At 44.3% G+C, this 12531-nt stretch overlaps 1 protein-coding gene across 1 annotated transcript in view; it reads left to right on the top strand.

Annotated features, from left to right (window-relative positions):
* Positions 1-9035, top strand: part of LOC117558541 (NACHT, LRR and PYD domains-containing protein 14-like) — a gene marked incomplete at its 3' end in the record, with an annotated part of 94565 nt that extends 85530 nt beyond the window's left edge. The window contains exons 12-17 of the mRNA XM_034234789.1: positions 1187-1360; positions 1830-2003; positions 7303-7346; positions 7540-7580; positions 8423-8469; positions 8818-9035. Of these exons, the coding sequence (XP_034090680.1) occupies positions 1187-1360; positions 1830-2003; positions 7303-7346; positions 7540-7580; positions 8423-8469; positions 8818-9035 (698 nt within the window). The remainder of the gene's footprint in view (positions 1-1186; positions 1361-1829; positions 2004-7302; positions 7347-7539; positions 7581-8422; positions 8470-8817) is intronic.
* Positions 9036-12531: the final 3496 nt, after the last annotated feature.

Genomic DNA, 12531 nt, shown 5'->3' with positions numbered 1-12531 from the left:
AAAAAAATAAAAAGCACTTATATACCAGCTAAACACTTACATACTAACAAAGCACTAAAGGAGTGGCTTATCTAAAGCCTATTGAGTAGCACTGAAAATGGTTTGGCTCTATGAAACATAATGTACTTTTATGATTCTGTTTTCTTCAAGTTTGTATCTTCTTGGTCGAATGCATTTATTGTAAGTCGCTTTGGATAAAATCCCTCCCGTTTTTGGGCGTACCGCGTATGCATTTGTCAGAGTGTGTTTTTTATATATCGCAAAGATTGCTTAGAAATTGGAGTAGGCCATATTTTGAGCGTACGTATAAATGAGGCCCCAGGTCTGGTGAAAGACACTTGATGCTAGATAAATATGTTCAGGTATCTTTGTAATCACACGAGAGGAAGTGAAGGGCTCATTGAGACAGTCCTTAATGTTCTCTCAGAGCACATCAGACTAGAGGAGGGATGAGGGCTTTCCTCTGAAGCGTCACTGAAGCCACGTCTGCTTCAGCTGATCAGCTGTCAGCTTTAACAGCTCTACACACTTTGGACAGTTTGCTCACATGTGCACTCTGCTCATACTAATATAATGCTCTCAGTTATCATGAAGCAGCAGCAGGGTGTTACCTGTTTAACACACACCTGCTGACCATCAACCACCTGCATCTCATCTTTGTTCTGTGTCCTGCTTAGAGGCACGGGATGCATCTAACCTGGCAGAAAGAGTTCATCTTAGCCTACCTATTCATTACCTGCATCTCTACTCAGGTACAAATGCACGATTCTGATCGTGAATGTATGATTTATTAACCTAGAATAAGAGTGTTTTTCTTGAGATGACTTATTAGGGTCTGAGAGCAGAGGTCGGTGAAGACCCTATTGACCCTGCCAAACACACACAAAAGAGTCCGAAATCATGACGGCAGATAGCTCGCTACATTACTGATATCGATAGGATTATTATTATTATTGTGATTCTTATTTTAATGTGCATATCAAAAGTGCGGAGACTAAACCAAAACGCCTTGGAGGTGTGTAAAAAACGTACAAGAAGTCGGCCATTTTGAATTTAGGGTTGGAAAAATGTTCAACTGGAGTTTCTACTTTCTAAACTTCTTCAGCTCTGATCAGTTTATTAAACCTGGAGTTATTTTAAACAGGAACCATGTTTTCTAAAGTTACATCATGATTTCTTTATTCAGACTGTGGGACTGCAGTTTGTCAGAGATCAGCTGTTCTGTTCTGGTCTCAGCTCTGAAGTCCAACCCCTCCCATCTGAGAGACCTGGACCTGAGTCACAACAATCTGAAGGATTCAGGAGTGAAGCTGCTGAAAGATCTTCTGGAGAGTCCAGACTGCAGACTGGAGACCCTCAGGTCAGTTCACTGACTCTCTGTTACTGCTGGAGATCTCATGTTTCATTAGTTGTTCAACCTGATGCTTCATCATACCTATATTACATCCATACGTTTGTAAATGTTGTCGTAACAGTTGATTGTTTCCTAAAGAAACTATTATTCTTCCACTGTTGGTTGTTAAAAGAAATGTATGTTTTCTTTAGTAAATGGTCTGAATAAAGAAGGTCCTCTGAACTAATATTAGTTTTACCTAAAGTTTACTTTCTGACATAGAAATGTTTATGTTCCCATCATTTAGACGTGTTTTCCCAGATCATACACAGAAGGCTGATATAATGATGATCCACAATAACAGAATGAAAGTCACTGAAATTCAGGGAAAAGATCATTGATTAGGACGCAGTAATGTTGAGCTACACATGTCAGACCTGAACATCAGACTGGATTATAAACTGATTTTAATCCTCATCATGATTTCTTTATTCAGACTGAGGCGATGCAGTTTGTCAGAGATCAGCTGTTCTGTTCTGGTCTCAGCTCTGAAGTCCAACCCCTCCCTTCTGAGAGAGCTGGACCTGAGTGAGAACGATCTGCAGGATTCAGGAGGGGACCTGCTGAGAGATCTTCTGGAGAGTCCAGACTGCAGACTGGAGACGCTCAGGTCAGTTCACTGACTCTCTGTTACTGCTGGAGATCTCATGTTTCATTAGTTATTCAACCTGATTCTTCATCAAAACACAGGGAAAGACTAAATACAGAGAGGGGTAATCACGGGACGAGAAACAGCTGGGTAAGGGAGGCAGAAACACAAGGGCAACAGGTGAACACAATGAGACAATCAGACACAGGGAGAACAGAACAGCAAAACAAAACCCATTACCAGACAGACAACACTAAAACCGTGACATTACATTGCATTTAGCTGACGCTTTTATCCAAAGCGACTTACAATAAGTACATTCGACCAGGAAGACACAACCTTGAAGAAAACAGAATCATAAAGTACATCAGGTTTCATAGAGCCAAACATTTCAAGTGCTACTCAACTGGCTTTAGATAAGCCAGTCCTTTATTAGTATAAAAGTGCTTCGTTAATAGTTCTATCGCTCGAAGTGGAGTCGAAAGAGATGAGTTTTCAATCTGCGCCGGAAGATGTGCAAGCTATCTGCCGTCCTGATGTCAATGGGGAGCTCATTCCACCATCTTGGAGCCAGGATAGCAAACCCACGTGTTTCTGCCGATGGGAACTTGGGTCCCCCTCGCAGCGAGGGCGCAGCGAGCCGTTTGGTTGATGCAGAGCGGAGTGCACGCGCTGGGGTGTACGGTTTAACCATGTCCTGGATGTACGAAGGGCCAGATCCATTCGCAGCATGGTAAGCAAGTACCAGTGTCTTGAAGTGGATTCTAGCAGTTACCGGAAGCCAGTGGAGGGAGCGGAGGACCGGAGTGGTGTGGGAACATTTAGGAAGGTTGAAGACCAGACGAGCCGCTGCATTCTGGATGAGCTGCAGAGGTCGGATGGCACATGCAGGTAGACCAGCCAGGAGGGAGTTGCAGTAGTCTAGGCGTGAGATGACGAGAGCCTGGAACAGAACCTGAGTCGCTTTCTGGGTCAGCTGGGGACGTATCTTCCTGATGTTGTAAAGCGTGTATCTGCAACAACGGGTTGTAGCAGCGATGTTTGCAGTGAAGGACAGGTTGTTATCTAGGGTCACACCCAGATTCCTTGCAGTCTGAGTCGAGGAAACAACAGAGGTGCCGATGTTGATTGTTAGGTCAAGAGTGGGACAATCTTTTCCCGGGAGGAAGAGCAGCTCAGTCTTGTCAAGGTTGAGCTTGAGGTGGTGAGCAGACATCCACTGAGAGATGTCAGCTAGACAAGCAGAGATGCGTGCGACGACCTGGGTCTCTGAGCGGGGAAAGGACAGAATTAATTGGGTGTCGTCAGCGTAGCAGTGGTAAGAAAAACCATGCGGGCTAATGACTGATCCGAGCGAGTTTGTGTACAGGGAGAAGAGGAGGGGACCAAGAACAGAGCCCTGAGGGACCCCCGTAGTTAATTGACAAGGGTCGGACTCCGACCCTCTCCAAGTAACCCTGTAGGTGCGGTCTTTGAGGTATGAGGTGAGGAGGGAAAGTGCAGAGCCTGAAACTCCAAGTTCTTGGAGAGTGTGAAGGAGGATCTGATGATTCACCGTGTCAAATGCAGCAGACAGGTCCAACAGGATGATGACAGAGGAGAGGGAGGCTGCTTTAGCAGTGTGCAGTTCCTCAGTGACAGCAAGGAGGGCAGTTTCTGTGGAGTGACCTGCCTTGAAACCAGACTGGTGCAGATCCAGAAGGTTGTTCTCATGGAGATAACAGGAGAGTTGTTTAAAGACAGCGCGTTCAAGTGTTTTAGACAGGAACGGGAGGAGAGAGACAGGCCTGTAGTTTATAACATCAGACGGGTTGAGAGTGGGTTTCTTTAGGAGAGGGTTTACTCTTGCCTCCTTGAGACTGTTTGGAAAGTGACCAGAAGTTAGAGAAGTGTTGATGAAATGGGTGAGAAACGGTAGAATATCAGGAGCGATAGTCTGAAGGAGGTTTGAAGGGATAGGGTCCAGAGGACAGGTGGTAGGGCGGGCAGAGGTAATGAGGGTAAGAACATCACTTGGAGAGAGAGGGGAAAAGGAGGTTAGTGTGTTGGTGGAAGGAGGGTCTGGTGACCCAGCGGTGAGTAAAGGTGAGTCAGAAAAAGAAGAGCGAATATCAAGTAGTACAGTTCCTTTAGAGATCAAGGACATTGCCAGCTTTATGAGTCGGTGGGGACGGAGACAGTGAGAAAGCAAAGGCGGTTAACAGAGATGTTAGTTTGTCTATCTTCCCTGTCTGGAGGTTGAAGTGTCCGAGAAGTACAGCGGGAGGGCCAGTTTCAGGGATGTGTGAGAGGAGATTATCTAATTCCTCCAAGAAGTCCCCCAAGGCGCCTGGTGGACGGTAGAGAACAACAATGGTTAACTGTATAGGATGGGTTACTGTGACGGCATGGAATTCAAAGGTGGAAGGAGTGAAGTTAGGTAGCTTGAAGAGGGAACAGCTCCATATGGGAGAGAGCAGGAGACCAGTGCCACCTCCTCTGCCAGTGGGTCTGGGTGTATGGGAGAAGGAATATGCAGTGGAGAGAGCTGCTGGGGTGGATGTGTTGGATGGAGTAATCCAGGTCTCAGTGAGAGCAAGGAAATCCAGAGACTGCAGGGAGGCGTAGCCAGAGATGAAGTCAGCCTTAGGAACAGCTGACTGGCAGTTCCACAGGCCACCAGAAACTAGATGTTGGATCTCAGTGGAGCATGTGGGATAGACGAGAGCAGGCCGGTTATAGCGATTAGGAGATACACGGGGCCAGTGATAATTGCGAGAAGACACATGAACAGGAATGGAGAAAATACACATGATTATAGCATGAGGGGCTAGAAAACTAAAGAAAATAAAACACCAGCGGTAATTAGATCAATCAGAGTAGGAGTTGCCTCCTCTTTGCCACCCTCGTGACTCCTGCAGGACTCCAATGTCTTTGTCAGTCTTACTCCCGCAGGACTCCAATGTCTTTGTCAGTCTTCGGCTGTCTGACGCTTAAGCTGACGCTCCAGGAAAGTGCTACCTAAAATGGACGCCTGATTGCTGAGTTCTCAAAGCTGTGGGGCCACGCCCCTTTAATTAGTTAACTCTCTACAGCTGATGGGCGACAGCAGAGTGTCTCTGCCTATATTGTAATGCAGGCTTGAGTGCCCCACTGACACCTGTGTAACAGGTTCACTTGAGCAGATCTGAGATTTAAAATCTCTCAAAAGCGCCGTTTTAGCTACAATAACTACAGAACAATTATACAGAGTAGAATAAATGAAACAGAGAAGTCTAATTAAACAAGAATATAACTTACAGTGGTTGCTGCGTCAATAGGTAGTGTCGTCACCCGGTCTAGATGCACACTAACACCAAGATCGTGACAGAAACCCCCCCTCAAGGGACGGATTCCAGATGTCCAAAACAAAGTCCAACATTTCCAAAAGGGTGGGTGGAGGGGGTCCGGAGGGGTGGGTCTGGGTCGACAGCCCAGAAGCAAGGCAGAGGAACAGAAGGTGGTCTCGGGCGGACGGCCCGGGGGCAAGGCAGAGTTCATAGAGGGGGTCTCGGGCAGAAGGCCCGGGGGCAAGGCAGATTTCGAGGAGGGGGTCTCGGGCAGACAGCCTGGGGCCAAGGCAGAGTTAAAAAAGGGACGAAGGCCACAGCGGGCGAACTCAGGGGGCCGGGCATGAGGGCGAAGGCAGCGGCTGGAAGAGTCAGGGGGCCGGGCTCGAGGGCGAAGGCAGCGGCTGGAAGAGTCAGGGGGCCGGGCATGAGGGCGAAGGCAGCGGCTGGAAGAGTCAGGGGGCCCGGGCTCGAGGGCGAAGGCAGCGGCTGGAAGAGTCAGGGGGCCGGGCATGAGGGCGAAGGCAGCGGCTGGAAGAGTCAGGGGGCCGGGCTCGAGGTCGAAAGCTGCTGGGGATCTCAGGAGGCCGGGCACAAGGTCGGGCAAGAAGGCGGCGAGGTGAGGGAATGCCCCGGTTTTGTTACAAAATGAACATGGGATCTCTCCGGCCATGTTACGTACTTCGTCTGACTGGAATATTAACGGTCAGATTGAATACAAAATCGACCCAATTTCTCCGGCCAATTACGGGAGAGTTTTGAAACTGACAAAACACTGTTCCATACATTTAAAAACACTTAAACAATTAAACAATGTTTACCCAGGATTCAGGCACCTTCCCTGGCTTGTAAAGTGCGGTGATGAGCCCTGGAGGTATCTATTTAAAAAATGTATACCCAGGATTCAATCAGGTTCTATCCAAGATGGTCGCAGCGTGAGTAAGCGCATCTCAAGCTCGTATGTTTGTCGCTGTTAACTTAGCTCTTTAAAGCTTATGTCATTGATCCACATGATCTGAACCCATGAACATTTGAATATAAAATACATAGTAAAGGCTCACTACGGTCTCTGGATTATTGTATTTTTTGCAATTGCAACTATGGAGGGAAACATGTCTCTGCTAACTTTGTGGGATGCGATTCAGCAAATCAAGACCGACATGCCGACTCACATTGACTCAAAAATGGATCCCATTAAAAGTACCTTGAGCAGGATACACAATTCCCTGACTCGGCTCATCCCGCAGCTCCTGGGGCCAGATGCCTTCCCTACCCAGCCCGGGCCATCATGATTGAGCTGCTGAACTTCCAGGACAAAGTGAAAATCCTTCGTCTTGCCAGGGAGAAAAAGTCTCTGGACTACAACGGGAAACACATCAGCATATATCCCGATTTCAGTCCCGAGCTTACCAGAAGACGCCGGAGCTTCGATCCAGTCAAACGCAAGCTCCGTGAACTCAACATGAAGTACTTTCTCCTCTACTCGTGCACCCTCTGCGTTGTTGTTGATGGCACACAACAACGCTTCTCTACCCACAAAGACGCGGAGGCAGTCTTCATGTCTACCTCAAACTCTCCTGGGTGACGAACATCCCCAGAGATTAGGCTGCTGCTGAGAATTTTTACTATACACAACACTGTTCAACACTTCATTCTGCTTCACTCTTTAACTAAACAACCGCGGATGTCTTGAAAGACTCTTTCGCTAAAGATTTTTGAAGATATCCGCCTTCTTGTGACACGTAAATACTACGCTTCCTATGTTTTGGTGCAGACTGCGTTCACACCAGCAATGACCCGCTCCAGAGTTCGCAAGCAAGCGCTCCGAGACCACCTATTTTAGCGGACCAGAGTCCGGTTGTTTAGTTCACTTAAGAGGTCTCGGATTGTGTTCACACCGACCCAAATGAACCGCACCAAGCGGCTAAACGCACCAGGGTTCGATTCAACCGGACTATACAAGGCAGGTGTGAACGCACCCTAAAACTGTTGGATTGTGTTCATCCCTACAGGATAAGAGATTATGAGACGATCAGAGCAAAGATCCAGAAGACCTGTGAGTACTGAAGCCATATCCTCCATTCATCAAGATATTCTACATTAAATCTGATCTTCAAAGGTCTTTATAGTACAATAACAATATATTTTAATTCCATTTTGTTACAGCTCTATTCAGTCATTTTGGCTGCTAAATGTTCTCTTTGTTGAAGTTTAATGATTATTTCTGTGTCACCTCTTCTCTCCATCAGGTGACTCTGATGTGGAACAGGAAGCGAAGACAGACAGAAAGGTGAGAGAGGAGCAGTTGAACCGAGAGAAATGTATTTATTTCACCACTGAATTCAAATATAATTGTTAGGGCTGTCAATTTAAACGCTATAAAGCTCGCAATTGATCGAAATGATTCAGGTATTCGATTATGAGTTAAGAATATTTCTATTTAATTAGTGTTTGTTTCTTTTTTTTAATGGGAGGTGTGTCTAAGAGGATTACATATCACCAAGTTGATGCAATACATGTATATGATACATTGAAATATCTGGATCCCAGACGAAATGGGAAATATTCCTATACTGGACTTCCGTTCTGTGATTGGCTGGTAATACTGTGCTGTGATTGGCTGGTAATACTGTGCTGTGATTGGTTGGTAATAATGTGCTGTGATTGGCTGGTAATAATGTGCTGTGATTGGCTGGTAATACTGTGCTGTGATTGGCTGGTAATACTGTGCTGTGATTGGCTGGTAATACTGTGCTGTGATTGGTTGGTAATAATGTGCTGTGATTGGCTGGTAATACTGTGCTGTGATTGGCTGGTAATACTGTGCTGTGATTGGTTGGTAATGATGTGCTGTGATTGGCTGGTAATACTGTGCTGTGATTGGCTGGTAATACTGTGCTGTGATTGGTTGGTAATTATGTGCTGTGATTGGCTGGTAATACTGTGCTGTGATTGGTTGGTAATTATGTGCTGTGATTGGCTGGTAATACTGTGCTGTGATTGGTTGGTAATTATGTGCTGTGATTGGCTGGCAATACTGTGTTTTGACCGTTTGAAATTGACAATGAACTCATATGATCCAGACTAATTTGCATTTTTCAAATAATACATAAATAACTTTGTTTGCTCCAGGCTCCTGAATCCTTCTCACCTGAACACACAACTGGATCTCCATACAGGTAATGCTATAACATGACCAAACATTATTTAAACACATTCAAAATATAGGTTTATTTTATTGTGTTTAATTTCATGTCTTTCACCATGAGGTATTGCATCCAATCTCTTTCTAACAGACATCAATAAAATAATGCTTCTGTGTGTAGGATTGTTTTGTTTTTGCACACATGCACACACATTCTGATGCATGTGAACACATCTTCAGTGATGTTGCTGTAATCATCAGGTGTTTCAGATCTTTCAACAAACCCTCCTGCAGGTCAGACTCCAGCTGGATGAACACCTGTCAGTCAGAACACAGGCCAGTGAAGGCTTGTTGTAGTAACTTGTCCCCTGTGTGTCTACAGGTTCAGGTGTCCTGGTCCAGGTGTGTTCCAGTGTGATTTGACTGGCCTGGTGTTCGTCATGGCTCAGGAGGCGGAGCTTCTGTACAGGACGGTCCCTTGGGAGGAGAGTCTCCTCCAATCAGCTGGCAAGCAGGCAGCAGGGCCGCTGTTCGAGGTGAAGAGTTCTGATGAAGCTGCCGTCTGCCAGCTCCACTTGCCACACAGTGAGACAGAGGATGGTAAAGACCTCTATTGTTAACAAATATACACTTGTATAATGTTTCTGTGGCACCATTTCATATCCACTACCGCTCAAAGGTTATGAAGCAGCTTTATTAAAATAGTTAACAACAGTATAATTCAGACACCAAATGTATTATTTACATTAAAATAGTTTTGTCCCCAAAAGAAGACATGTAAAGAATTTACATTATGAAAACGTCAATTTAGTCGATGTGTTGCATGACATTATTGAAAAGAATTTCAAACATCTCTTTATTAGTTTGTATGCATAGAAATGACACAAACAAGAGAGACTTTCTATCAGCAAAACAGAAAAAACTGAAAAATAAATAAAGAAGAAAATAAAATAGAAACACAGCCCAAATAATATTCAAGTGTCTTCATTCTCCCGATCATGTTGTAGACCATTATGCTCCAGGAAGTCGAAAAGGTTTTCCAGATTTCCCAAAACCTATCCAGTTTGTTTTTAAGGAAAAGCCGTATCCTTTCAAGAGCAAGGTATAAAGTTATCCCTTTCAGCCGTTGAGAAAGTTCACAGGTCGATGGCTCCTTCCATGTGCGAGCTACGCACTGTTTAGCCTCCAAAAAGCAAGCATTGAGCAGAAACGTTACATTCTTGGAAGTTACAAAGTCATGAGGGTATATATTCAGGATACACAATTTAGGATCGAGAGGTACCTCTTTACCAATAAACACACTAATCAGCTCCAACACCCTTTTCCAAAAGGAGATGATTTGTTGGCCCTCCCACATACAGTGAAAGAGCGACCCCTTCACGTTGTTACATTTAATGCATGTATCAGGGATATTAGGATTAAAGTGGTGCAACCTAGCTGGAGTAATGTACTGTCTGTCTGGTTAGCCATTTATACTGTAGTAATTTGGAGTGTGTGTTCGTTGTTTGAGCCACGGAGCAAGCCTTTGACCATTCCTCCTGTGTTATAATTAGTTTTAAGTCCAATTTCCTCCAGGCCTGCAATATATTGTTTGAGGATTATTTACATTCATTTGCAAAAGGATTGTATAATAAGGATACTTGACCCCTGGCTTCTTGATGTCTCAAAACTATGTTTTCTAAAGTGGACTGAGGGGAAGTTCTAAGCTGCCCTGGCAGGACCTTATAAAACTCCAGAGTTGGAGATATTTGAAAAAGTGCTTTGCAGGAATTCCATATGTGGTTCTGAGCTCTTTAAATGACATACATGTAGCTTATTTAACAATACCTTTGGTAGACCAGATGTTAAAGTCTGGATCTGCCCTGCCTGGCTGAAATCCATCATTACCAACAATTGGTGAGAATTGGGATAGGTTCTGTATCCCACCAAATTATTTCAGAACACTGTGCCAAACCAAAATCGTGTTTTTGAGAAAGGGGCTCCTTGTCTCTTTAATTTATTTTTATTTTATTTGCTGAGTAAATATAAAGGTTTATGGGCACAACAAGTGACAGGGATTCCATTGTGATCCATGCAGGAGGGTTATCCTTCGAGTCCACTCTCAAGTCACCTCTCGAGTCCACTCTCAGTCACCTCTCGAGTCCACTCTCAAGTCACCTCTCGAGTCCCCTCTCAAGCCTCCTTTCAAGTCACCTCTTGAGTCACCTCTCGAGTTCCCTCTCAAGTCTCCTCTCGAGTTCCCTCTCAAGTCCCCTCTCGAGTCACCTCTCGAGTTCCATCTCGAGTTCCATCTCTAGTCACTTCTCTAGTCACTTCTCTAGTCCCTCCTCTGGTCCCTTCCCAAGTCCCTTCTCTAGTCCCTTTTCTAGTCCCTTCTCTAGTCCCATCTCTAGTCCCTACTGAATTCCCTTCTCAAGTCCCTCCTCTAGTCAATTCCCTAGTCCCATCTATAGTCCCACCTCTAGTCACTTCTCTAGTCCCTTCTCAAGTCCCTACTCTAGTCCCATTGGTAACATTTCACATTTGAAATAAATAAATACATTTAAGTTTTCCGCACTCTCGCGGGAATATCTCCCTAATGGAGCGAGCTTAAGTTTCACTTTAAATTGCATGATATAGCCAGCGCAACACCTTCATCACACATGTTGCCACTTGTTTATAGCATTTTCAAGCGATTTGTAATATGTTGGGTACAGTGGGTGGTCATAGAAAATGTGTTCTGATATATGTTCTTCAGAGAAAATGTGCCAAGGCCATTGAGTTTGAAATGATTTATCATATCATTTTTCTTTAGCTAAATAATGAAAACGGGTCCCACAGACCTGAATACCATACAAGGGTTAAAACTGGCCCACTTCAGTTGTGACATTTACATTGTACCGTTTAAATTCTTCCGACTTTAGAGGAATATCCTCTTAAATGGTCGGTGTTAAAAGACACATTAAAACTTTTCATTCAACAAACATTCAAAATCAAAGTCAAGTTGAGAGAACTTACCAAGGAAAACCCCGCTCTGGAGCTTTCTCCCTCTCAGCCAGTGCTTTAATGCTGCACACAGGGACAGAAAAACCAAAGACACCACCTTCAAACCCATAGATGTGAGGAAAGGTCATGACCTCAGGTGTGCATGACTGGACATGTCCAGAAATATTCTCCTATGGTATGGCCTAAACACATTTTGGGGCTCCAGTACTTTTCCATTGAGCCAGGGGCCTCCTGTGCACAGCCTGCTGCGAGGGAAGACAACCGTCTCCCCTCTTTAAGTTGTCCCAATCCAAAAAGGTGGGATAATTTTATTTGAAGAAAATGGTCCACACTTTTACCTTCTCTCGTTACAATGTGACAATCATACAAAATGTATCATGCTGTAAACCTTTTCTAATATAAAACCTTAATTCACAGTTTTACATTTCTTACATTACATTCTAACTTCAACTGGCCCACTTCAGTTGTGACATTTACATTCTAACCTCAACTGGCCCACTTCAGTTGTGACATTTCAATTCTAACCTCAAACTGGCCCACTTCAGTTGTGACATTTAAATTATAACCTCAACTGGCCCACTTAAGTTGTGACATTTACATTCTAACATCAACTGGCCCACTTCAGTCGTGACATTTCAATTCTAACCTCAACTGGCCCACTTCAGGTGTGACATTTAAAATGTACCTTTTAAATTCTTCTGACAAAACTTAATATAACATAGTGAAACTATAATAGGCCTAAACTCAATTTAACAAACCACTTGTGTTTGTAAATACTGTGATTATTGAAGTGAAATATAATGCATTTTCATTGTGGGTTGTAAAAGAATATATTTGATTATATTTGATTATATTAACTTTTGTTTAATTATTCAACTTAATATGGAGACCCCAACAGGTTCCAGAGATATGGCAAATATACCCTAATGACCCAAAAGATCAACTTTCACTTGTTTTGGATCAATCTTGATACAGGGTACTTATTATATGTTATAGTTTGGATTCCTAATGTCACAGCCTGCTCCATCTTTCACCAGTAGTTTTCCATTCACCTGTCTCACCTGTTAACCACACCCACATTTGTGCTCACTCTCTGTCTCTTCTGCACCCA

The sequence above is a fragment of the Gymnodraco acuticeps genome, unplaced genomic scaffold, assembly GCF_902827175.1.
Source record: "Gymnodraco acuticeps unplaced genomic scaffold, fGymAcu1.1, whole genome shotgun sequence".
Taxonomy (NCBI): domain Eukaryota; kingdom Metazoa; phylum Chordata; class Actinopteri; order Perciformes; family Bathydraconidae; genus Gymnodraco; species Gymnodraco acuticeps.
This window is presented reverse-complemented; position numbering and strand designations above follow the sequence as displayed.